The 26,833-nt window shown below is 55.0% G+C and overlaps 1 protein-coding gene across 6 annotated transcripts; it reads right to left on the bottom strand.

Moving 5' to 3' along the window:
* Positions 1-6,965: 6,965 nt before the first annotated feature.
* On the bottom strand, positions 6,966-26,180 carry ATP8B2 (ATPase phospholipid transporting 8B2). 6 transcript variants are annotated; one of them, XM_077156298.1, is made up of 28 exons: positions 26,113-26,180; positions 23,816-23,883; positions 21,613-21,671; positions 21,147-21,260; positions 20,926-21,024; positions 20,624-20,685; positions 20,453-20,525; positions 20,283-20,353; positions 19,903-19,982; positions 18,877-19,035; positions 18,340-18,428; positions 16,850-17,046; positions 14,497-14,705; positions 13,634-13,677; positions 13,170-13,335; positions 12,843-13,031; positions 12,602-12,717; positions 12,333-12,497; positions 12,135-12,246; positions 11,452-11,557; positions 11,164-11,305; positions 10,792-10,975; positions 10,430-10,653; positions 10,098-10,181; positions 9,552-9,797; positions 9,196-9,334; positions 7,467-7,597; positions 6,966-7,262 (listed from the first exon to the last, which is right to left on the bottom strand). In XM_077156298.1, exons 2-28 carry the CDS (start codon positions 23,844-23,846, stop codon positions 6,966-6,968), a joined length of 3,588 nt encoding a protein of 1,195 aa, XP_077012413.1. In that variant the 5' UTR covers positions 23,847-23,883; positions 26,113-26,180. The 6 variants fall into 6 exon arrangements, with proteins under 6 accessions (XP_077012413.1, XP_077012411.1, XP_077012414.1 ...); XM_077156296.1 differs by lacking the exon at positions 26,113-26,180 and adding an exon at positions 24,124-25,447; XM_077156299.1 differs by lacking the exon at positions 26,113-26,180 and adding an exon at positions 24,620-25,447.
* Between the last annotated feature and the right edge of the window lie 653 nt (positions 26,181-26,833).

Below are 26,833 nucleotides of genomic sequence, written 5' to 3'. Positions count from 1 at the left end.
GAGGTTGGAAGGCTGATATCAGGAGGTCACCTGCTTTCGGACTGAAATGATGCTAGAATTCCTGAGTACAGGTCCCTTGCTTCATACTTTCTTTTGAGCGTCTAAGGCTGTCTTTCTTGGATGTTATTTCCAGAAGAGCCCATCGTTGGCCAGTAGTTTATGGCGAAGGCCTGAGGCCTGGGTGAGAGGACAGCAGAAACTATCAACTGATGACATTCAGGATGGCTTAACTGATGGATTACAGTGTCTGACAATATCAGAACGTCTTTTTATAAAGACATGTCTTCATTCCCATCATTCAGTTAGCTGAATACAATTATTTACATTCTCGTTCTTCTGTCTCCTTCTAGATCAATGCTACTCAAAACACAATCTCCGGCTTGCTGCTGGTTGATCAGCAAACTGCTTGCTCCTGGTCCACATGAGATAAGTACAGAAATTCAAAGCATGCATTTAGAAACATTTATAGCAATTTGACTTTGCTCTGACACCCAACCTCCTGATATTTTCCATTTTGTAATTCATTTTCATTGTATTTTATAAAAGTATTGGTCCACTATGGATTGGAAACGTAAAAAGCTGGTCACTCACCAGAAGCACTGCTCTAGACCCTGGCATTTCCCACCCAAACAGCCCAGAGTCCACTTCTAGGGCCTGCGTAGACCTCTGCCTTCAGCGCAGCAGCCGGCACTGCCACTGTGCCCACACCTGGGCTGGACAGGCGGCCAGGACAGCTCTTTGCAGCGGTGTGGATAGAGCTCGGACTTGTGACCTAATGTGTCCATACCTGAGCATGCAAGGCTCCTGGAGGTAGGACAGGGGCAGGGGGTGGAGGGAGTAGGGATGGGAAGAGAAGGGGGACGGGCTGGGGAGCCAAGGACTGGCTGTCCCAAGCCACCAAGTTCTAGAGCTGAGCTCTGAGAAGTCTGCAAATTTTAAATTCAAACCTGGCGTTTCAGGTTGCTATGAAGATACAGCTGTGGAGGTAGGAGGCTAGAACACACTATATTTGACACTCAGCCTGCTCGCCTAACTCCTCAGTACTTAGAGTGTGGTAGGTGGGCCTCCATCTGCCACGTGCCCTGGGCCCCATCAGTGTTAGGGGACAGCCTGTCCCTGCGTGGACAGCTGAGAGACCACTAAACTGCATGCAGTTTGCTTTTTCATTGGATTTTCAGAGAGGACCCTGGGCCAAAAATACTGAGGCCCATAACTGGAGATGTTGCAGAAAATCTGATGGGGCAAATTGGCCCTCTCCGCTACAGCAGTTCCATAGCTGGTCAAAGGCTGCCTCCTACCTCTCCTTGGTGTCAGGGCACCCGGGCAGCAGCCACCGTTTGGGGCTGCTGAGAGCTCCCACATTCTTCCCGCATCCCTGCCACCCCCACAGAACGTGCTTCACGCGTTTCCAGGAGGCCCCCCTCCCCCACCCCCGTGGGGAGCCGCTGCCCAGGCGCAGGGCCTCCTCCCCCACCGCCCCCATTGCCCCTTGCCCCGCCTCCTCCTCGGTGCGGCCGCGGGGGGCCGGCGGGGCGGGGCGGGAGCGGCTCTCCTCGGGACCGCGGCGCTCAGCTAACCCCGGCCTGGCTGCGCAGCAGCCCCGCGCCCGGCTGCGTCCGCCTCTTCCTGACCTGAGGCGTCGCGTGACCGGGAAGGGGGCACATCGGCCTCGCAGCTGCGGGTGGCAGGGCTGCTAGCTGGCCGGAGAACCAACCAGGCACGGGCTGGTTGTCCCTTCCCACTGTCCGCAGCCCCCCTTCACTTCCCGCAGGCGCTGAGGAAGCTTCCAGGCCTCGCCCCAGTACTTGGTTCCCCGCAAGTCCGCGCTGGGCACTGGGGACAGAGAGGGAGGCCCTTCCCATGGCCACTCTGGCCCCAAAGTGCTGCTTCTGGGCGGGAGAGATTTCTGCGTAATCACAGCCCCCGGGACGCTGGTGTTCCTGGCTGAGAAACCTTCCCAAGGAGAGACAGCCTGTCTGTCCCAAACCACTCATTTCTTGAGGACACCCCATCACGTCTGTTTTCTTAGACCCTAGGCCTGGGAAATGTCTGGGAAAACCTCCCTTTCTCAGCCAGTAAGGTGAAGGCTGCGCCCTCCTCAGCTCCTTTTGCAGCTGCCTTGGCTAGGCAGCGTCCCAGCCACTCACTGAGAACTGGAAAGCTTCCAGACAATGCTGGGAGGGTTGGATGGGAGGTCGCCGTCTCTTACTGGGGTCAGGACACAGTCCTTCATATTAGGACACTGGGGCCACAGAGGACCATCTGCTGAAGCCCAGGACAAGCGACTTTTCTTTTACTGGCTCTCGTCAGCGCCACCCCCCCCCCACCCACCCACTCCCACCACCCTGGCCTGCAGACGTGGCTCTTTAAGCCCAGACTCTCCCACCCAATGGCACAGCCTTCCAGACTTTGTTCTGAGAAGAGATAAGAGGGAGGATTCAGCTCCTCCCTTCAGCTCCGGACCCCACGGCTATCCCAGGGAATCTCTTTAATGATAGCTTCATAATAGATCAGAGGGGCCCGGGTCTTTATCAGGGATTCCCCACCCCCACCCCTTGTGCTCTGAGATGCTACTGCTGCCTGTTTGTCTGACCTCTGGTCTCTCCCCATTTCGCCCCGCAGGGCCGAGACTTTTCTTTCTGCTGGCCCGGAGGAAGGTGTTTTTGTAGTGCCTTTCTGGCAGAAAGCATTTCTTTGTGTTTTGAATCCCAATGTGATTAGCTCCTCTCTGGGGACAGAAATATGATTGTTGTGACCCACCTAGGCCACAGTCACTGAGAAACAGTGGCTCAGGACACTGCAGTTTAATCACTTCATGCGTGACACCGAGGAGAACGCAAACCACGATGTAGCGTGTGGTGGCAGCAAACCAGATGTCGTGGGATTTCCTCCAGAACTTGTGTCTGACTCTGATGACTGGGGAGATGATGGGCCATCCACTGAAATAAAGGAGCAGCAGGGGTTGGGGAAACACATCCAGTTTGGGGCATGTTGAATTGGAGGTGCTGGTGGGACACCCACATGGAGAGGCCCAGTGGGTAGTGACTACAAAGGTCTGGAGTGCAGGGACAGAGGAAAGAAGTCCAATCTGGAGGCCAACAGTGATGACTCTCCCAGATACAACTTAAGCCGCACGGGATTGGATGGAGCCATTCAAGGACCGTGAACAGAACCAGAGGAGCTCAGGGGCAAGGACAGAGCTCTGGGGAAGGACCGCAGAGAGCTCCAGGAAAGGAGACAGAAAGAACAGCTAAAAAGACTGGTGAAATCGAGGGAAGGTATCAAAAAGCCAACAGAGGGCAGAGTTTCAAGAAGGAACTGGCCAACAAAGTCAAATGACTAAGAGATGAAAGTGAAATAGTACCTGGAAATGTCCACTGGATGTGGCCACGCAAAGGTCAAAGGTGTCTTGAGTGAAAGCATTTCAGGGGTGTGTGAAGGAGACGCCAGGCTGATGAGGAGATGGAGACTGATCTTAAAGTAGTTTAGAGGGATGAGGGGTGGGGTGAGTGGAAACAAACAAAAAAATCTGAGCCCGCTTATTTGGTGAAGGGAAGAGTCAATGGAAAGGGCGGGAGGGAAGGTAGAGAGGCTAATGGATGGCAGATGCTGGGAGGTCCTGAGGTGGGAGGAGTCAGGGAGCAGGCAGAGGGCACTGCCTAACTAGGCAGGGGTGGGAAGGCTGTGTCTGTGCAGTGAAGTAAGTAGGTGCTAGGGAAAGTTGAAGTCATTTTCCTCTGAGTTGTGGGAGGCAGAACCATCTGCTGAGAGTGGGGTGGGAGGTAGTGGAAAGGAGTTGAGGAAAAAGGTGGAAGTTAGGGATAGTTCAGTGATGGGAATGAGAATGCAAGTCACACTCAGCATTGTCCCGCTGTGCTGACAGGCCTACGGAAATGAGAAGCATGGACTGCAGCTGCCCTACTCTCCGTGGTTATGCGGCTTCCTCCTTCAACACTCAGCATCGGGGATGGTGAGTTGGTCCACCACTGGTGTACTGTTGGGCAGAGCAATTGACAGACCCTAGGCTCCAAGCTAGATTAGGAAACAAGGAAGGGCTCAGACTGAGTAGCCAAGAGAAAAGGGAAGGTCCTAGTGTGTCAGGAATACAGACAAAATTCAGGAGAACCAAAGATGTGGAGGGTCAAATAATAATAGATTGTGATGTTTCAGAGGTGGAGCTACTCCAAATGGCAGTGGAGTGCCCTTGCAAGTTTGTGCCATTGCAGTGGAGGGGACTGCCCTTATGAGGTCAAGAGAAGAACCAAGCTAAGAGACTTCTCATCCAGTCAGAGAATGCACCAAGGGTGATGGTGGGATAAGGGATAGGAAGACAATAAGGTCTTCAGTGGGTACAAGGGAGGGATTAGGAGATCAAGGGGTGCCTGCAATAAGGAGGGAAAGGAAATGGAGAAGCTGCCTGGCAAGAAGACTCAAAGAAAGTATGTTTTGACAAAGAGGGAAGAAAATTTGTCTGGAAGCATGAGTAAAAATAATGCACAAGTCCCTGCCTTGGACTGTTTCTCGAGAGGGAAATTGACCTTGCTTAACCCTCAGAGCTTGGCACTTACTTGGAACTCAGTATGCACTGAGAAGAAGGGAAGGAAGAGGATGAACTGTCACCACAAGACAGAAAGGACTGGTTGGGTTGGGGGATACCAGCCTCCAGGTGCGAGGGAAGTGAGCAGCTGTGAGCAAGAATCGGGCTTCCTCATCCCTGGCCTCTAGCTCTCCCGGAACACGTTCCTCACCCCACGCCTCCCTTCCTGGTGAGAAAGTCTCACCTCTGCTAACCTTAAATCCCTGCAGTCTTGGCCTGTAACACAGGCTCCTCAGTACTCGTGTCTGTGAAGCCAGGAACACGTGAGGCTACGTGGCTGGTGCCAATGGAAAAAGTATTGGGGGGGCTAAAAAATATTTACCAGGGACTTTCCCTAAATGGACCACCTCTCTAGCCTGTGTTAAAAATGAAGTCACCGGGCGGGCCACAGTGGCTCAGCAAGCAAGAATGCTTGCCTGCCATGACGGAGGACCTGGGTTTGGTTCCCAGTGCCTGCCCATATAAAAAATAAAAAATAAAGTAATTAAAATTAAAAAAAAAAAAAAAGAAGTCACCTTGTGTTTGGAGAAGCAAATGGTCTGAGGCCCTAGACACCTAGCCATTAGCTAAACACAAAATCCCCCATCTATGGCCGGACTCAAACCACCCACAGGGCTACCTTCCAGGTGAAGCTTAGCCTCTGGGAGATGTGCTGACAGAGGGTATACCACACCCCACCAGCCGCATGACATTTTCTCCACCTTGGCCCAGACCTACCATTTCGATTCCTTTTAAGAGAGTTTCTGTCTATATTTACTTATACTACCGGACTGGCTAAACATCAGAAAACAGACAAATTACACACTTATCAGAAATCGGTATTTTTATAAAAAGGTATTTTTTTCTCTTTATATTCATAAAATGATATAATTTTGCAAGTATAGAAATGTGTCATAAATTATATAGAATGTTCCTTAATTACAGCTCAATGCAACTTGGTACTTTCCTCCCTCCCTAAAAAATGAGAGAGAACCAAAAAATAATATATATATAACTGTATATATATATATTTATATAATATAGACAAACCAAATATGAAAAAAAATCATTTCCTCTTTGGTATAAAAATCAGACTCTCACCTTGAGAGACACACAAACAGACATGATGTTGGGTTTGTAAACTGTGTGGGCAAAAGGGATTTCCCTGTCAAGATTCCATCCCATTCTTGCTCCCCCACCCCCATCTCCCACACCCACCTCTAGTTCCTTCAGGTCAAACACCTAACGCCCCACAGCCCACTCCTGCTCCCACCACTCCTGATGTGCCCTTCACCATTAAAGAAGAGGAACAAACTCGGGAAATGCCGAAGTGGGAAACCACTTCACAGGTGGGTGTGGAGGGAAAGGACAGGCCGTGATGAGGCTGCAACAGGGTCCAGTACAGACTGAGCCAGGCGGGCCTCTTCCTCCACCACCACCCTGACCATGGACTCTTCCTCCTCCCCAGGGAAAGGAGAAAGGCCCAAGCATCCCCTTCCAGTCCTACCACAGGGCACTCAGGGTGGGAGAGTCCTAAGGAGGCAGAAGGGAACTCAGAGGGAGTCTATTAATGAACTTGGGGCTAAATTTAGAATTAGAGTAAACTTCATTTTTTTTTCTCCAGGACTAAATTTCTTACTCAGCCTCAGCTGGCTGAGACCACTTTCCCAGGCTCCAGCCCAATACCAGCAGGACTGAGAGAATCCAGGAACTGGCATGTGTGCGCTGGGGGAGGGGGCACTTTGCTCCCATGGTGAGGAAGGAGACAGGCGTGGCTGCCAGGCCCCTCCCACCAGGCAGCCCCCCACCTCCTAGCGTGGGCCAGTCCCTCCTCCCCAGGAGGCGGAAGACACAGCCACAGTGAAAGCCACGGAGTGGCTCCTCCACTTGCCAAATAAAATAGACAAAACCAAAATGGACACAAGGACAGATTGAGGAGAGACACACACGGTGAGAGGGGCTCAGAGGCCCCAGCAGGTCTCTGGCTTCCCGGCATGATACATTCTTGTGTAATTTCAGGAACAAGGGCTCCTGGTGCCCCGTGGGGAAGTGGGAGTAAAAAAATATGGAGATTAAGGAGTCCCCCTGTGGGCTCCCGGCAGGGCAGGGGCAGACCCAGTCTCTCACAGCTTTTCTGCTGTTCTGGGTTCCGCGCCTGGTCCTGCACGGACGCTGGTCCCTGACTCTGGCTTGCACGCCCACTCGGCTGGGGGAGGGCCCTCGGCTGCGGAGCCCAGCCCTCCCGGAGAGTCTACCGCTGGGGAAGAGACAGGGCGGCTAGGAGGGCGGCCTCCGGCCAGGGGGAAGGAGGCCAGCAGTGCCGCGAGGCTGCGAGCGACCCGCCGACCCCGGGGCTCGGACCGCACAGAGCGCCCCGACCCGTCCGGCGTCACCCCTTGAGGGGCTTGTCCGCCCCGCCCCCGCCCCCGCCCCCGCCCCCGGGGCTGCTGGCGCTGTCGCTCTTCTTCCGGCGCAGGCTCTCGATCCAGCTGGAGCTGGAGCGCGTGGTGAAGCCGGAGAGCGCAAGGGAGCTGAGCCGCATGTTTTTGCCGGACATGATGAGCTCCCCGAAGCCCTCCTGGTGGGAGAAGGCGTAGCCCGAGCGCCGCGAACCCGTGCGGCCCACACGCCGCATGCAGCGGTGCTGAGCCTTCTGCTTCTTCCTCACCAGCTGGGTGTAGCGGACCTGGCGGGGGACAGCGGCGGGGAAGAGACCCATCAGCGGGGGTGGGGTGGGGGGGCGGCCAGCACCAGGGGCCTGGGCCGAGGACAGCAGGTGGCTGCCGGGACGCTCAACTGCCGCCTGGCCCAGAAACTGCAGCGGCGCGAGTGTGAGCCCGAGGGCCTGCCCGGCTCCCCTCCACCCCGAAGCGGGCGCCCGGCTTCTTACCGTGTCGGAGAGATCCGGCTTCAGGCTCAACTTGAGGAACCGGAAGGCGACCACAGGCATGATGCAGACGACCGTGGTGAGCGCGATGGTCAGCCACACCGTGGGCTGGGCCAGAGTGTTCGGGGCATTCCCTGGCAGCGGGGAGGAGCCAGCGGCCTTGGCATCACGCAGCGCACCCAAGGGCAGCCCCCTGGCTTTCCTGTTCCTCCTTCCGCAATCCCACACCTAAGCCAGCTCTCCTCCCTGCACCCCGCACCCAACGTACATCACACATTTGACTCCAGCTCCAAACTCGGCCCCAAACTCCAGACCTGTTTCTCCAATTGCCTTGTCTGACATTTCTGTTGCATAATCTAACAGGCATCTCAAATTTCACACGGTGGCAACTGCAACATTGTTTCCTCCACCCCAAATCTGTTCCATGTCTCCCCCCAGCTCAGGAAATGCCACCACCCACTCTGGTGCTCTGACTAAAAACCTTGGAGTCAACCTTGATTCTTCTCTTTCTTTTGGACCCCATATCCAATCTGTCAGCAAATCCTGTTGGCTCCATCTTCAAATCTCTCTTTCCAACTATTCCAAGCGACCATCATTCTCACCTGAATTACTGCGATAGCCTCCCACCTGGTTTCCCCATTTCAACCCTTGCCCCATAGACATCCTTCACAAAGCAGTAAGAGTCATCTTTTTGAAACCACCTATCACTGTGTGAAACTTCGCTGCTCAAAACCTAATGACTTCCTATCACACTGAGATCAAAATTCAAAGTTCTTTCTCTGACGTGTAAGGGTCTAAAGGACCTGGGCCAGTTCTCATCCTTCCTCCCCACTGACACCTCCCCCCACCCCACCCCCCGGTGCTCTCCCTCCTCCCGCTCCTCCCCGCCTGCAGGTGACCCCCTCGCCAACTCCCGCCTTGGGGCTTCGTGCTGCTGTTGTCTCTTCCTGGAGAACAACAGGCTTGCTCGTTCCCTGAATTCAGACTTCTCTTTGAGAATGTCCCTTCCTCAGGAGGTGTTCCCTGACCACTCCTGCCACTCTCTACCTTGCTTACTGATTTCTCATAGGACTTATGACTTCCAGACATTACATCCGTTTACTTGTAAATTATCTGCCGCTCCGCTGAAATATATATTCTGGGAGAGCAAAGGCTGGGCCTGTTTTGTTAACTGCTCCATCCCCAGCATCTAGAATGACTGAGTGACCCAGATGGTACAGGATGAACGAGTGACAGATCTAAAGCAAACCCAGGTCCTTTACCTCACACCTCCCAACTGCCCTCTCCCGCCCGCCAGCACAGCCCCCGGACACCAGTTCTGAACAGCCCAGACTTGATCATGACACCAACTTCCTCTCTGCCCATCAAGGCCAGATTCATCTTTCTAAAGCCATCCTTTGATGTCCCAACCCCCTCTCCTAACACAACAAACGAACACAACTGGACTACTACTGACCGTCTCATAAAGAGTGACCTCGCTGACCATGAAGCCTGCCACCTTGTGACCTCTCTGGGGCCCTGACCTCCCGTGGCCTGTTCTCTGCTTTTGTGGACAGAGTTCTCTGAGAGCAGGGCCTGGGTCAGCAACACCTCAGTATCCCCGCGGCCCTTTGCAGAACACATGGTACCCGAACAGTGTGGAATAAATGCTTGTGACACCCAAACCGTTACCCTCTTAGTCCCAGGGCAGCTGTGACTCCTCAGATTGCTTCAAGAAGCCCCAGGGACTCACCCACAAACCGGAACTGGTTTGGAAACATGTCGAAGAGCCCATTGCTATGCATGGCAAAGAGGATGGCAAAGTACACGGCTAAGCTACCCCAGATGAAAAAATGGTTGATGGCTGTCCAGTAGCCTGTATCCAGCCCAATCTGCAAAAAGCAGAGGTTATCACAGGCAGCAGGAGCACTCCCCAAAATAAAACCCCAGCCCCCTCCCTGACGCAGGACTGTGGTGCCCAGGGGACCCATCAAGGCCAGATGATTTGGGCCATGAGGCCTGATGGAACCACAGCAGCCCAGGGTAACCCCAGGGACAAGGCGGCTTACTCCCCCTAGGGCTGGGGGCAGTTCCTGGACTACCTCATACCTGCATGCTGACGACAATGACCAGGGAAGTGGCCACGGTGACAGCAAAGGACTGGTAGTCAGCCAGCTGGGTGCCGTCATCCCGGGTGGCCTCAGCAAACACCCCGTAGGGGATGAAGAACATGAGCACGGAGGTGTAGATGCCCTGCGCGATGCAGATGAAGAACTCTCGCTTGTTGAAGAGGAGGTTGAGCTGGCCTGGCTCATACAGCTTAGGGTGCTCCATGCTGCGCTGCTCTGGGACATCCTGCGTGAGGAAGGCCAGGTGGCGGGGGAGGTCTCCAAAGGTGACTTTATTCCTGCCTCCTCCTTCCCAAATCCAACCTCAAGCCAGCTGCCCCACTCGGTCATTATTCGCCACACCGGGGAGCTATGGGTCAGCTACAATGGAGAGGGGTGGCCAGCCACAACCCCCCCCAGCTGAAAGGACTGCCTCCCTAGTGACCACAGGCCTGCGCGTAAGTGGCACACACCCAACGCGACAGTGTGACTCCTTCACAGCAGGGCCCCTCTCCTCGCTCCACTTGATCATCAAACTTCCCCATACCTGATCAAAGACCCCCATGGCCAGGACTGGTAGGGAGGTGTACACGATGTTATAAAGGGTGATGAAATACTGGTCATAGACGGTCTAGAAAGAGAATAGGACGCAAGGGAGGCGTGAACACATGGCCTTCCTTCACAGGAGGTCAGGCAGAGGAAGGCGGCTGGGATGGCATGCATGGAGCCCTAAGGCTCCCTCTCCACTCCTCCAACAAGCATTTTTTTTCAGTGCAGGCACTAGACAGTACACTAGGCCCTGGACTTCAGCGATGAGCAGGACAGATCCAACCTCCACCCTTAAGGAACTCACGTCCCAGCGCCCTGGGAGCTCCCTACCTGAGCCGAGAAGCCGCAGAAGAAGCCAAACCAGAAGTGGACCATGGTGAAAGCAAAGTTCTTGTAGAAGAAATAGCAGAGGAACTTGCACATGCGCAGGTAGGACCAGCGCCCATGCACCAGCAGGAGGCGCTGCAGGAACTTGAACTGGGAGAAGGAGTAATCAGAGGCCAGGACAGCCTGGATCCCTTCCTGCCCGCTGATGCCCACACCGATGTGGGCCGCTGCAGAGACAAGAGGTAAGTGGGTGAAATGGCCACGCACTTCAGAGTCCCACCACAGAACCACACCCCTCCCAGTGGTTCTCCCCAGCCTGGAGACTTCCCTGGAAGCCCCTGCCGGCCTGCACAGACAGCACTCACTTTTGATCATGCTGACGTCATTGGCTCCATCCCCAATGGCAAGCGTCACAGCCTTCTTGTACTTTTTAACCAATTCCACCACCTGTGCCTTCTGCAAGGGGGTCACCCGGCAGCAGATGACAGCTTTGCAGGCGCACGCTGTCTCCAGAAACTCCAGTTCCATGTCCGCCTCCAGCGCGTGGGCCTGTGACACGGAGCAGTGAGAGAGCCACAGTCACCCAAGGAGGTCCAGAAGCCCATGCCTCCATCCCCAGGAGGACTGTGCCGCCTCTGAAGTCAAGGCACATGAGAACAAGGTAAGATGGGAATACCAGATAGAGAGAAGGGCTCCCTGGAGAGATACTGCCCCAGGCTAAGGATGGCGACCCTTACCAGGCTGTGGCCATTGATGACTAAGGCGTACTCCCCAGCCACAGCCTCCAGGACAGACGCGAGCTTGGAAGAAAGTTTCTCCTGGTAGGTGAAGCCGTTGCCCACGGCGCGCGATGAGTCCATCATCTTCTCCCGGGCTTTCCTGTGGAAAGGGAAAGGGCAGTGGTCTTCCAGGGCAGGAGCAGAGGCTTCTGAGGAGAGTGGATTCAACCCGGGCACCCCAGCCCAACACAGGAACGGAAACCCATGTGCGGCGCAGGGCAGATGCCCGCTTGGGCCTCTGCTCACCTCAGCTCCTCCCTCACTTCCAGGACGGTGAGGCCCGTGACTACGAACACCTCCGTCATGTCATCCGTCAGCATCTTGCAGGAATAGCCAATGTTCACAGCCGTCTCTACCAAGAGAGAACACAGGAGCTGCAAACAGATATCTGTAATGGTTTGAAGCTGTATGCACCCCAGGAAAACATGCTCCTAACCTAATCCATTTCTACAGGTGTGAACCCACTGTGAACAGGATCTTTTGAGGAGGTCACTTCAGTTAAGGTGCAGCAGTGTGGGTCTTAGGCCTTTTACTGGAGTCCTTTATAAGTAGAACAAAATTCAGACAGAGAGAAAAAGCCACAGGAAGCAAGAAACTGAACACGAACGGAATCCAGAAGAGAAGGGAGAGGCCAGGAGATGACACCGTGCCTTGCCAAGTGACAAGCTAAGGGCAAGGATCACCAGCAGCCAGCTCCAGAAAGCCAGTCTCTGGGAAGAAAGCATCACCTTGATGATGCCTTGATTTCCCAAGTGTGAGCAAATAAATTCCCATTATGTAACCAGACCCATTTCATGTGTTTGCATGAGCTGCCCAGAGCACTGCAACAACACCCAAGGTCAGCTCACTTTTGCCTGACGCCCAGGCGCCATGCAAGGGCCCAGCAGGGCTACGACCCAAAGGCTGCTCCCTCCACCCAGGGCTCTCACCTTGTTTGTCTCCTGTTAGCACCCAAATCTTGATGTTGGCCAGTGTCAGGAGGGCAATGGTCTCTGGAACCCCTTGCTGAAGCTTGTCCTCAATGGCCGTTGCGCCCAGCAGCTGAGAACACCACAAGAGTCCCTGGTACAAGAGCTGGCAGGCATGAGCCCTCCTTGTCCACCCTTAGCCCATCCTGCGGCCCATACCATCATGTCTCTCTCAACCTCCTCATAGATGCTGGCCAGCCTGTCCTCCCGGCTGTCCTGTGCCAAGGTGGCTTGGAGCCGCCTCTCAGCCCACTCCTCGTAGTACTCTTCATCCAGATCTTTGTAGGCCAGCACCAGGGTCCTGAGCCCTTCCCCTGCATACTCCTGGAGGCAGGAGTCAAGAGTCAAGGGAGTCTCACCCTCACCCCACACCAGCATCCTTGTGGAGAATAAGAGAATCACAAGGTCCCTCGTCCCCTCACACCTACATTCAGGTGGTCAGTGGTGGTGGTGAGCAGCTCTTGGTTGGAGTGGAGGAGTCTGTCAAGCAGGATGGTGTCAGCCCCTTTGCAGTAGAGTCGGATCTTACCCTCTGGATTCCGTACTATGAATGGGGCAGGGAGAGAGTTCCAGAAAAATTCAGGCAGGTGAAGCCCCTCCACCTAAATGCACCCACATCCAGGCCCAGACACTGCCCCCAGCACCCCCAGAGCTGCCATTCCAGCTCACCTATGACCGACATCCGCTTACGGATGTTGTTGAAGTCCAGGATGGCCAGCAGCTGATAGGTGATGGCTGTTCCCAACTCGTGGACAGTGATTGTTTTCGGGGTACGAGAGCGGAATACAAAACCAAAATTTCTGGCTGCGGTGACCAGGGCCCCCTCATCTGGGGACTGGGCTTTGTAGAACAGCTCTCCTAGGTGGGGGGGAAGGTGTCAGCAGCCACCCTCTGAGCCACGTGCCCCACCCAGGAGGCCCCAACCCCGCAGACCGCAGCCCAAGCTCGGGCACGAGTCAGGTTGGGGGGCGAGGCCGAGTCGGCTCCCCTGCCCACCTTCACTCTTTTCTTCGGACATGACAGTGTGACACAGCGAAAGGAGGCGGAAGAACTCGTGCGTGTGGGGGTCCCCCATCTTGACAGACTCTAACAGGCTGAGGTCCCAAAATAAGAACTTCTTGTCGGCCAGAGGGTTGAAGGAGAAGTCGATGGGTTCTGGCCTCTGGCACGAAAGACAGCTCTCAGGAAAGGGTGGATGGTCAGGCTTGATCCCAGGGAAGAGGATGAGCCCACCCGACTGTCCCTGCCCTTCCAACTCGCAGTAGGAGAGCCCAAGGTCCTGTCCACTATACACCTCAAAATTTCCACTTCTGCTACCAATTCTTCCTCAAAACACCCACGTCTCCAAATGGCTTCCATTCCCGACCAGACAGTGCATCCCTCCTAAGTGTACCCACTGTTCCTGTCCATGCACCTCAGGTTCAACTGGACCTAGAGGAATTCTGGAGGCTGGATCTTACCTCTCCCAGCTCGGCCTTGTGTCCCAGGACATCGAAGACGTCACCTGCACACAGCCAGGAAGGGAGAAGTAGTGTCAGAGCTGCAGCCTCTGGGGCAGAAGGCCGAGGCCGAGGTTCCACCTGGAACCCTAAACGCCACTCGACAAGCAGACGTCGCACAGGTTCACACCATGACTCAGGCAAGAGGAGGCCACCAGCACCCTGGATCCTCAGAACCCCTGGACCCAGGCCGTGGAAGAGCCACAGCGCCTGCCGCTCACCTCCCCAGCCCCGGCCTCCCCGCCAGCTCTGCTCCGGGACTGCTCCAAGGCCGCCTCTGGGGTCGTGCGCCATCGGGGCTGGGCGCCAGATACAGCCCCACACAGACCCTGAGGCCCAGCTAAGTACAGAGGCAGTTACAATGGAGCGCCACACTCTGCACGGACCTCCCCTACCGTCTACACCGAGCCACCCCAGCAGCTCAGCCACGAGGCCACGGCTGCAGGGCCACACCAGGGTCACATTCCAGAGACTCACAAGGGCCCCGAGCAGCAACACGGACAGAGTCTAGCGCTCCACCAGGGCAGCCAAGGTCCAATCTGGCCAGGACACCTGGAGGCCAGTGTCTCAGACTTCACTTCAGACAGCCAAGGAGTTCCCCTACTGCCTAGAGCTGAGACCAGGGTGAGCACATTGGCAGGGGACACGGGAAGGGCTCTCGGAATCTGCTACCTGACATGGGCTACAGAATGGACCCCTTCCTGGTCCCTTAAACCCAGGTAGGAAAGAGATAAAACCCAACTATCAAGACAACGGTGGGGGCCTGAGTTGCACTCTCCCTCCAGGCAGGATGCACCCCCTGGTCCCCAGGGGCACGGCCCTACCGTAGCTGCGGCCGCTGATGGAGCACTTGCTGAAGACCATGATGTTCTGGGTGAGGGTGCCCGTCTTGTCGGAGAAGATGTACTCCACCTGGCCCAGCTCCTCGTTCAGCGTGGTGGTGCGCGCCTCTGCCGGCGTCCGCTTCTTCATGCAGAACATCTTCTTGTCCCAGTTGATGAAGTAGCTGTGGCCCAGGCGGATGATCTCCACACTGCGCAGGGGACAGGAGAGAAGGCTTGGTGCAGGAAGTGGGGAACTACCCCACCCGCAGGGCCTCTGCCGCCGGCCCTATGCCTAGGGGAGAAATGAGAACGGATCAGACCCCTGGGCACGGGAACCTGGGTGGGAAAATGCAAGGAGAGCCTGAAGATGGAGCCAGCCAAGGAATTCCCCGACCCCAAGCCTCCCGGTGCTCTCCAGACAAAAAGGTACAAAGGGCGTGGGGAGGCAGGACAGACAGCACGAATAGAGGAGGAAAAGAGACTATAGATATGACATTTGACCAGTTCTTACCTCAGGGCTAATAATACAGAAACCATGCAGAGAAAAATAAAAGAAAGTGCAAGAGGGAAGGGAGAGAAAAAAAAAGAGAGAGAAATAATGAGGGTGCAGCACATGCCATGGCAACAGATGCTGCCTCAAAGAGCAGCCGCACCAGGAAAAAAAAAACCAGGAAGGCAGCTGTGAAGCCCACTCCTTGGCTGCCCAGCACAGGCAGGGGCACTCGCCTTCCACCCTGGCCTCCAAGCTCCACAACCCCATTCTGTGGCTTTAGGAAGAATAGGAGACAAACTTGAGATGTTGACTCCAGACGGATAGGGGCCTCAGGAATCTGAGGAGTAATACCAACTTACAGTGGCACCGTGCTTTGAACACGTCAAGACCTGTTTACATCTTCTTTGGCTAGTCACCTTTGGGAAAGGGCCCTCTGTTCAGGCTCCGTACAGCCCAACGATGGGGCCACATCACGAATCCTGCTTCTGACCTGACTGAGGCTCATATCAGGATCCGGTTACCAGGCAAAACCTGAGACAGCTGGAACCGTCTTCACAACCTTTCCCCCACTCAGCTTATCAGTGCCCCACCTCCCCCCAGTCCCACACGCACACTTGAACCTGATGAGCTTTTCTGGGCAGCTATCAAGGGTTTTAAGCAAATTCAGATACAAAACATGGACAGCAAAACCCAGAAATGGAGAAAGACTTAGGATGTAAGCAAGAAGACATTTAAATAGCAACAGAGTTGCAATGGTAACGTTGGGCAGTTTTTTACAAACTCACCCAATGTTTGTAAAGTAAATTTAATTTTAAAAATGTGTTCTCCAGTTTAATGACTTCTTTTATATCAGGACAACCCTAGGAAGACGGTGGATTAGGTCATATGGTTCCCATTTCACATGAGCAAACTGAGGCCCTGAGGGATTCTGGGTTTGCCTGTGGTCACATGGCTAATTAGCAGGCAGGACTGAATAAACCTCAGCCCTTCTAACTCTCCTAACGCTCTATAAAAAAGTCCAGACTGCAAACGGCTCAGCACAGAGACGCTCTCTCTCATCTTCTACTCACTGTCAACAGCACTAGGGCTCGGGGGCTGCTGGGGCGAGTTAAGCCTGTGTTAACAAAAGATGGCAGACAGGAAGACTCCTAAGCATCTCCATAATCATTTCCTTAAACATGTTTCAGGCTTCCTTATCTCAAGTTTGAAACACTAAGGAAGAATATTTCTTTCTTCCAACTGTTCTTCCTTTCTCTTCTTGCAGTCCCCAGCCCCTTGCCCTTTATTCTCTCTAGCCCAGTCCCTATCAACATCCTCTTTCCCTCAAATATCCGAGATGTCTCTTTGTGCCTCTTCATCCTGTAAACCGTCGTTGGCCATACTTCCTAAAGCATTCTATACATGATTTTAAACCTTTAACAGTTCACTAACTATGCAGTTTACAGGCTGTCCCTCTTGACATGTAACACTCTGTATAAAGTGTTTTCTACTGCACTTGCTCCTATTTTGTTTTATCATCTGTTGAGATTTTTCTTCTTCTACTAGACTTAAACTCCTAGAGAAGGAGACCCTTTCTGCACATGCCATGGTCTGTGCTTCTTTGCACACAGCAGATACGTAACAGATGTGTGCTAAACAAATCTACCTGGGTTGTGCTCTAATATAATCCAAAGTGCCAGGAAATTGTGGTAAAAGATTGCTTTGCACAAAAGATAAGCAGATAATATAAAACGTTCATAGTACAGGAAGAAGAGAGCTTCAAGTTCCTTCTTGAGGACTTCATCCTCACGGAAAAGAGAACATTTGTCAAGGGGCCGCCTGAGCTCCCCGGAGAGGCCCCGCGGCAGAGGACGCACACACCTGACGTAGAGCGAGATGGGCACAACGGTGTTGAGGATGATGATGTAGGACCAGAAGGAGAGAAAGCCAGAGAAAAAGGCACTGTCCACGGCCTCATCCCAGGGCAGGTAGGCCTGGAAGCGCGTCCCGACCTCGTGCTCCCAAATGGCGTTGCCGATGGCCAGGATGACGCCCATGCAGACCAGGAACCCGAAAATCTGAGGAGGGAAGGGAACCAGGCGGCTGCTAAAGGCCTCCGAACCAAGTGAATCCCTGAAAAACGCACAGATATCGAAGCCCCCGCAAAGCACAGGTCGCTTCAAACGGGTGGTGTGCTCAAAGGGACAGAACCCAGAACTGGTGACAGCTTCTCGTCTGCCACTGACAAAGTGCCCTTCTCTCACAACCTTTTCCTCATCTGTACGATGGGGAAACTGAAACAGCTGAGTGGCTCCCAAGCTCATATCCTGGAACCCTTAGCAGTCCTCAAAGGTGGGTGAGCTACTTTGAACATGCCAAAAAAGGCTGACTGCAGCTCACCCATTCACCTGACCTAGGCCTCCACCCACCAACAACAACGCCAAGTTTCTGTAATTCAGTACCTCGTGCAAATTGCTGAATTTTTTTTTTTAAAACCAGGGAAAGAAATTGTGTCTTCAAAAATGCAGATTTCTGACAGCCAAGAAATCTCACAGAGCTTAGAGTCCATGAGGAAGGATCATAAGAAAATTTTGGTGATTTAAAGCACAAAATAGGGCCCACTGTCTGACCTCACACCTCCATTTCCAAAGCTGCCTAGGCTACAGTCACTTTGAAACAAAACAGGAACCATTAAGGCGCCCAAGGACCATCAGGGGCAAGCCCAGTGTTTGTGTGACTGAGTCAACCATTCTCCCATAGGCTGGGTTTCTGCAAACCTTTTAAAGCCAGGGCGGAAGCTATCTCACCACAGAAGCTGGCTCCAGCCTCTGTGAGCTGGCATGTGGGGGGCAGGTAGCAGGCAGTGGGGGCCCAGGACAGGGAGCAGAGCCCAACAAGGAGCTCAGATTTCTAGCCAAACAAGAGAAGGATTCAGGAATTGCCAAAAATTAAATCAGAAACTCTCCTTTGGGATCTTTCACTCTTAGAAGTTGGGGGGAAAGACCCCACTACCCAGCTTCCAAATGTAAATGTTTCTCTCAATTCCCTCTCCATCCCCATGAAGGTCTCCTTGTCCCTGGCACAAGCAAACAGAAGGTCACACGCTGCACCGAGTCCCCATCTAGAATCCAGAAGAGGAAAGATTTGTTTTAGCTTTCTTCAAGATGTGGATTCATGCAAGCTCCTAAGGTTTTTTAAACAACATCTTCCAAGTCTAAAAGGGGCCTGAAATAAACAGCCTTTGATGGGCTGACCCACCAGTGGCTTGTAAGCCAAACCCTGAAGTCTGACCAGGGAGGAGGGATGGGCCAAAAAGGACGACCAAGGAGAATCCAAAAGGCAGGGTCAGGAGCCGAGAAGGAAAGCCCTACCCAGAGCACCAGTGTATTCATCAGGCGATCGATGCTCGTTCTCTTAAACTTTGTCCTGCCGCTGTTCTGCATCAGCTTAGTGTCAGGCCCTGGAAAAGGACAGCCAAATAACAAAGGCATCTCTGGGCTTCTGCCCAGTCACCAGACTGCAGGGCATCAGGGTGGAATGGAGACACTGTCTAAACAAGAAGCTGTATTCAGAGCTGGAGGTTTTGGTTTTATTTACACTTCTTAAAATTATAATTATAGTATTAACTAGAGTCAATATTCAAGTTCCCTGCTTGTGTTGCATAGTCCTATGGCTTAAGAAAATTTTATTCTAGTAACATATATTAACCTAAAAGTCCCCTTTTAAGTGCGTTCAAATATATCCTTCAGTGTGTTACTCACATTCACAGTGTCCTGCTGTGATTACCACCATCCCAGTTTTGTAACCTTACATATTCTACCAGCCCAACCCAGCCTCCTCCCACACTCCTGAGGGAGGGCTGAGTCATCAAGTCTTACCCTCCTTGCTTTGGTCCCTAGGAGACTCACCAGCAAAGATGACCAGCCCAAAGCACCACTCGGTGTTTCGCAGCACACAACCCCTCAACAGCATGTTCTGGTTGCTCAGGGGGAACTTGTTCTCCTTCCAGTAGAGGGTTCCGCTGAATTTGTCCAACTTGTTGTTGGGCGGTTCACAGATCACTTCACCTGAATGGGAGACAAGGCACCACAACTCAAGGTCCTGTCCAGAGCTTGATCATGAGACAAAACCAAGATAAAGAGCATCTGAGGGAGAGGGTAAGAATGTCAACAGCAGCAACTTTCCAAAAAGGAATGAGGCAGCAACTAATAATACAAGTAGACATATCCTCAGACCCAATCACCCTACCTTTGGGACCCCATTCTACAGAAATAATAGCATAGGCCAATAGGAATACATAAATAATGTTAAAACTAAAGCATTACTTGAACAGCATAAGACTAGAAACAACTAAATGGTCAGGGAATAGTTGAATAAATTATGGTACATTAATTTTATGGAATATTATACAACCATTAAAAAGAACAAAGTAAGTTTCTTTATATATTGATAGGATAAGACACTTACGATATACTTGGTAGATATAAAATGCAGGTTGCATAGTTTTTAGTACAGTATGCTCCCATTTATTTATGCTTACATGTTTATATAAACATAGAGAGAAGTTCACATACTGAACAGCGGTTAATGTGGTTACCTAAGGAGGGGAGAATTGGAGAGCAGAGGGGCTACTGATTTTTTCTTATATGCTTTGTAGACTTTGTCTTGTACAGTGAGCATATATCATCATTCTGAATTAATAAACAAAAAGAAAAAACTGAATTTCTCTCAAAACACAGCAAGCGAGGAGCTATCGGCCACGACACTCCCTGTGGCCGCCCCGTGTTCACCTGGCACCCCTTGCCCAGCCCTCATAAAAACATCCAGGGAGCTGCATAATCATGCTAACAAGAAGTCAAAAGGAAAAGGTGCAATTTAAACCTCCAAATCCAACCCCTCTCTACCTGCAAGCTGCTTCTCCAAGGATCACTCACCATCAAACTTGGCAAGTTTACTGATGTCCCCCAGCTCCGAGGTGACTGGAATCGCCTGCCGTACCTTCATGTTGGTCTCCCTGGAAGGACAACTCCGAGTTCTGGCCCCTCCCCTTCCCCTAAATGCCTCCATGAGGGGGGGCGGAGGGGCCCCTCCCCTTCCTCTAAATGCCGCCGTGGGGGGGGGGGGGGGCAGGGCACACCTGAACACCTGGCTGCACTGTTTCGTCCCGGTAGGCACTGGGCAGATAATACTTCTACACACCCAAAACATCTTTTACTCTTCAATTTTCCATGAGGTAAAGCACCCTCTTTCAAAAACAATGACTTTACCCCTAAGGAGGCAGAAGGAGGGGGATGCAACTGAGCAGGCCACTTACCCATCAAGTTCTGCTGTCTCTATATAACACAGCCCATGGGGCTCACTACTGGAGAGGAGGAGGAGATCCGCCTGCAGAGATAAACCCAGTGAGACGCCCAAACACCCAATCCTCCACCCGAGGAACTCTTTGATGGCCCTCTGAAGGCTGAGGGAGCACCTGTCCCTTACCGCCACAAACTGATTATTTTCTAGTTTGATGATATCACCAACACAGACGTTCATCCACTGCTCCTGCTGGAGGCTGAAGCAATGAGAAGACAGAGAGGCTGTCAGCAGCCAGAGGTGTTCCCAGGGGAACCCCTTCCTTGCCGGTGCCCTCCATTTCCAACGGGAACTCACATTCCATTGATCAGCACCTGAGACTGGCGGTTATTCACCTGGTTATCACTCTTGTGGCGGAACTGAAGAGCAAAGTGAGAAAGCTGAGACACCCTCTCCGGCCCCAAGGGGTTAAGAGGAACAGCGCAGCTCACTCACAGACGCCCTTTCTGCAGGCCACACGGCCTCCGCCCAGCCCCGCCAAGATACTACGGATCTAGGGGGACCCGGCAAGGGATGTCAAAGTCGCCAAGAAACTGTTGCTGGATGGAGGCAGAGGCAAGGTGGGGGGACGGGGAAGCGGGACAAGGGAAAGGACTCACGTAGTCGTCGGTGGCGTCTTTGACGGCTGTGACGCTAAGAACAAGGACCAAAGGCACAATGGTAGTGAACCAGGACAGGGACGAGATCTGGGGGATCAACTGAAAAAGGAGAAGCATGCTTCTGAGGCCCCAGCTTATGCCTTCTTTTCCCCCTAGACCTTCCTCTTCCTTGACTTTATTCACCTTTGTGACTCGCAGAGGGCCTACCACAGGTCACTCACCTGCAGGATGAGAAGGAACAGGAAGTAGGTGTTGGCAACTTCCTGAAACTGCTCAAAGAGGTTGACAGGCAGGAAGGTGAGAATATTGTACTTGGAGGTCTTGATGCAGTTACTCTACGGCAGTGAAGGAAAGATCATTGAGGCAACCTCAAATCCCAACCGAGAACTACAATGAGGCTGCCTCCTTCATCCTTACACTTCCCCAAACTTCTGGTCCCCAAAACAGCAGCCACAGGTGAGGGGCGGGGGAGAGAAGGGAGCCTCACAGGGTCAATGCATCCTGCTTCACTGGCAGGTGACAGCATGAAAAATTCAGCACAGTAGCAGATGGCTGGTGGCAGAGGACGCTACCTTCCCCTCCCCCAAGCACCCTTCCATCAGCCCTCACTCCCAACCTAGGATGTTCCTGCACCTTGCCCCTCTCAGACCCAGGGAGAGGTAACAACTGGTCTCCAGACTCACTTACCGCGTACTGGAATTTCTCATTGTATTCTCGGTCATTGGCCCGCGCCCTCCTTTCTTCTTCTGCAACAGAGCGATGCTGCAGTCAGATGAGGCAAAGGGGCCTGAACTAACACCTTGTGGGGCCCACACCACTTTGTGGGGGTTCCACTGAGGGCCCCTGCTTCTTCCCACGGTATACAGTTTTAAAGAATTTGCTCCACACCTGAAGCATCACTAAATTTTCCCTCTAGTCCACCTCTCAGCACCAGCCTAACCACACAGCTCTGCAGATGTTACATTCACAGGACACAATCTGCTCTCCTTTCCTCAACAAAAGCCATCCAACTCTTCCACTGCAGATACTCAATTCCTCTCCCCAACCCTTCTGGAAGAGTCTTAGCCATTAACAAACTTGGGAACCCCCAGACCTTTTTGCTGCTACTATTAATACATCCTTTGTCATATTCAAGGAGTAGGGTTTAAAGACACAAAGCTTCCTTCCCTCCCTGGGGACCACTGCAAATCTAGCCATAGTACAGTTTTCCCCCTAATTTGGAGAGGGGGCTGGCTGGAAGGAGGACTGCCCTGTGATCTGGAGGGGCTCTGCAGCAGCCTCCCAGCCCCACGTGCAATCCCCCTTACAGGAGCCTCTGCCTGTCACATGTCACCAGCGCTACTCCTGACTGGCCTGTAATGACATCACCTTATTTCAAAGCTCATCTTCAAGTCGGAGGGGGGTGGTCAGGGATATGGGTCATGCAGAGGGAGACAGAGATGGAGGAACAGGATGTAAGAGAAACAGTTGCTATCTAACTGTAACCTTTCTTGCCCCAGCTGCATGCATTTCCCCTAAACGACACATCTGTCACCGTTTCAAGTTACGGTTTCAAGCTACCCGTCCTGAACCTCGGCAGGTCCTGGACTGCAGGTATCAAGTGCGCACTCCAGAGCCAGGGGCTGCTCTGTAAAGGGTTCCCCAGTCCGTGTCCCCGGGGTCACCAGACCTCCGGCTGGAGAAGGGAGCCGTGTCTTGGTTAGGCAGCAAGGAGCCAAAAGCCCAACCCCCAGGACCCCTGCAGCGCACACTGCAGTAACAAAGCCCACGCGGTCCGCGCCCTCTGGGGGAGCCTCCTTCCCTGAGTGGCCACTTCACTGCCAGAAAATTCCCCTTGGGCCGAGGCCCCGGCGTAGTCACCACAGACCATGCAAAGGAAGAAGGTGGGAGCTGGACCCTCCGGGGCCAGGATCTCCGCGTCGGGAAAGGAGAGGCTCAGGGAAGGCTGGGGGAGGCTGAGCAGAAGCGAACGTGGGGATGAGGGGAGAACGACGGACGTGGGAGAGCTGCCGGGTGCTGCTTCCCGTTACCTGTCCCCCAAGAGGGCTTCTTTCGGCTCCAGGAGGGGGGCGCCCCGGCCCGGACCCACTTCTCGGGCATCTCCTTGGGGACCGTCATGATCCCAGTTTGAGCGAGGGAGGGCGAGTGGCTGGCTGGCTGGCTTTGGCCTCAGCGGCGCCGACGGGGCGGCCCCCCGGGGAGGCACAGGAGCTGCGGCCGCTCAGAGGGGAGCCCCGGCCTTCGGGCGCGCGCCCCACCCGCAGCCCGGGCCATCTCGCGGCCACCCGCACCTGGAGCCCCGGCGCGCCCGGCTGCACCGCCCACCCGCCGCGGCCGCCCGCCGACGCCAGCGCGCGCTGAGTGGCCCGGGACGCGGCGCGCACACCCGGCCCCACCCCCGCCCGCTCCCGGGACTGCAGGGGCCGCCGCCTGCCAGCGCGCCCGCCGCGTAGGCGACAGCCAGCGCGAGCCCCGCCTCCCCCGGCCCGGCCAATGCCGGCGAGGGGACTGCCCGCGTTGTCCCGGACAACCGCTTTCCTCCCCGCCCGCAGGAGAACGGGAAGGTCTGGGCGGGATGAAAAAATGCGGGGGGAAAGGGGAGGAGAGAGGATGAAAACGTGGCTGACCGGAGCTAGGAGCTGCAGGTGCCCCAACAGAAGGGTCCCTGCGTTTGGGGGTTAGGGGGCTGGTACTCAGCACCCTCCGGCGAGAACCCGGCTCAAGAATCAAGAGGAAGGATCCCGTTTTCTAGGCTGTCCCCAGGATGGGTAGGGGTTGCAGTCTGCCCCTTTCTCAGACCCATCCCAGAAGCCCTTCCCTTTGCTCCCCCAGCCATAACGACACCCGCCCCATGGTCCCAGGGGTCACACACCCCGCCCAGTGGGTTTACCTGGGGAGCGCTTTTTTGCACACAGTGCCATCTCACCCAGCGAGGTCCCAGCAATCCCATGGGAGACCCTGCAGGAAGGTGACATCCATGAGGTGATGAAGCTGAAGCTGAGAATCGTTCTTCCTTCCCTTCCTAGGACCCTCCTGAGGCTTCTCTTCTGCGGCTCTAACCTTGCCCCTCCCCCAGTCCTCTCCCAACTAACCCCACACCAGCCAACACCTCTCCTTTTCCTCTCCTTTCACTGCCCAGATGGGTCCCGGGAAGAAGAGACTTCCTGACTTCCCCAACACCTCTCACCATCCCCTCACCTTGGATAACAGAGGGAGACTGATGGTGTATAGAGCCAAGGCCTACAGGAAAAGGGACCGGGAAGAGCCCACATATTGACAGGAGGGGCACAGCTCTCAAGGTACCCATGCCAGAGACAATGGATGCCCCCATGTGTCCTGGTGACAATGACTGGTGTCTGTGTTTACTAGAAAGCAGAATTTCCCCAAGGGGTGGGGTTGAGGGAACAGGAGACAGGAAACACCTGGCAGATCAGCAGGAAAACAGGGTGGGCAGGTCCTACCCTTTTCGAAGTCATTATAATCCACCAGCTGCCCTCCCACCCCCAGCAGAGGGACTTCCATTTTCACCTCCTCCAGGGGAGCTCACATTAGAGGCCTGGCCCTCACTTCCTGCACACACAGTCCCCAAACCACTTCCTCTCAGGCGGGGCCGGCAGAGGGGTCTTCTCAACCCTGGGGGGTAGTTGCCTCCTCCCTCTCTCCCACCCCATGCCTAGCCCAATCGGTAAGCTACCCAGTATGGGCTCAGGGAGCCTCAGTTAGGCAGGTCTCTGCTTCCTTCCACTCCCCAAGTCCTTTCTTCTTCCTAAAACGGTAAACAGCATGGCCTACAAGACTGGGTCACGGGGTCTCCTTCATCCCTCTTCTCCATCCTGGCCCAAAGGAAACCAGCTGCTGGATCCTAGGTCCTCTGGTCACCTTCTTTTTCTTTGTCTGGGTGGAATGCCTTTCTCCTCCTCTGCCTGCTCCTCAGCTCTCCTCCCTCCAGCCTACTAGGCAAACCCGGCCAGCCTGTCAGCCCTAAGAGATACTAATTGCCGTCTGCCCAACCTGTATAATGACAGTCTCTGGCCACAGCCCAGTCACCCCCACGGTGTTCTCCCTTCACTAGATGAGACTCCCTCTCTAAACCCCAGACCAGGCAATGCTAGAAGCTTTTCCTCCCTGACCGTCCCCAGCTATGGCAGCCAAGGATGCCTGGCTGGGGAAGAAAAGCCTTGTCCACATTTAGGGATGCCAAACCCTCCTCCAGGCCCCCAGCCAGGGTGTCCACCCAGCCTAACCTATGAGTCATGGGAGGGTGGAGTGAGGAGCAAGAGGTTAAAGGAGAGGATGCAGGGGTGGGTATCACAAACTCTGAGGCCAGCCCCACCCTCAGGGAGGAGAGCTATGAAGAAACTACCAGCTGTGAGATTTGGGTTTGAGTCCTATGAAAGAGTTAATGCAGGAACCCGATGTATGCCTTGAGGAATCTGGACATGGACCAGCAGAGTTGTTTTACCTCAAAACCCCCGACCTTATCCCCTTTAGGGGGCTGTAACAGTAAAGGAAGGGAGAGACCTGAGAACAGGGACCCCCTCTCACTTCTCCTTTCCAGTCTCACGTGGCCTGGGTTTTCTGAACAGCCAGGCCCATCAGCCACGTCGCCCTGCCCCTCATCCTGCCCCAGCCCCCTCTGCAGCCACATTCGGGATAAAAATAGCCAGTCCTGGGAAGGAGGCAAGGCTCCATGGAAGAAGACGGCTCCTCCTCCAGTCTGGCCCCTGCCGCTTCCAGCCTAGACCCCCGAAGCCTGACCCCTTGTTTTCAGAGGAACCTGGCAGGGATATTTGTGCGCAAGCCAGGAAAACAGGAGGAAATGGAAATAGGGCGGCCAACACCACCTCCAAAACCATCCATCACCAAGGACAGAACCCAGAACTCACTCCACAGCTCTGAGCTCCCGGCCTGGGGGGCGGGGCGCAGCGTTAAGCCCCTTCTCCTCGGCACCCCTGCATCCCTCCAGCTCCCCGTCCTCCCGTCCTGCGGACCGGTCCCCCATCCTCAGGCACCCCGACATCCCGTTCCCTGCAATCACCCAGCTCCCCTCCTCCGTCTCACCGGAGCTCCCGACTCCCCGGGCCCTGCCCTCCCCCGTACACACCCCCGGCCCCGGGCCGCTCCGGCCCCCCAGCCCCGAGCCGCCTGCCCCTGCCCTCCCGCCCGCTCCGGCCCGGCCCGGCTCACCTCAGCGCTCAGCGCCCGGCGCCCGGCCCGGCGGCCCGGTCCTGCCCATGCCGGGGGCTGGGGCGGGGGGCGCTCGGCTCGGCTCCCCGCGGGCTCCCGCCCCCCCCAGCTGCGGCCCCGCTCCCCCCGGGCCTGGGCCGGCTACTTTGAGGCAGTTTCGGCCGCGGCGGGGCGGAAGTGACGGAGGCGGCGGTGCAGGGCGGGGGGCGGGCGGGGGGCGAGTGGGAGCGCGAAGGCGGCGGCGCCATCTTGGTGCCGGGCAGAGGGGGGGGGTCTCGACCCTTCCGAGGCGCAATCAGCGCCGCAGGGCCCCGGGTCGCCCGTCCCACGGTCCCCCCCATCCATCCCGCCACAAAATGTACGACTGGGGAGGCTGGGTGGCTCTGAGGTTTCTCTTTATTTGGAAGGGAGCAGGGGAGCTCTGCCTTCTCTGCCGAGAGCAGCTCCTGCGGGCGGGCGCGGGGAGGCGGGCGGCGGGGAGCCAGGGGCGCTTTCCTCGGCGCGCGTTCCCCGCTCGGCCCCCCGCTGTTCTCTCCGCGTGCCCCACGCGCCCGTCCCGCCCTCGGTGCCTTCGCCTGCCTTTCTGTCCCCAGTGGCACAGCGCTCCAATGTCTAGGTATTGCTTGTGTCTCAGTTTCTCCGGAGCAGGCGGTGCTGCGCTGCCCACCCCCCCAACCCCGGCACCCACCCCCTCGGCAGAGCCCCGGCCCCTGCCCCCAAC

This window comes from Tamandua tetradactyla, chromosome 4, assembly GCF_023851605.1.
Source record: "Tamandua tetradactyla isolate mTamTet1 chromosome 4, mTamTet1.pri, whole genome shotgun sequence".
NCBI lineage: Eukaryota > Metazoa > Chordata > Mammalia > Pilosa > Myrmecophagidae > Tamandua > Tamandua tetradactyla.
This window is presented reverse-complemented; position numbering and strand designations above follow the sequence as displayed.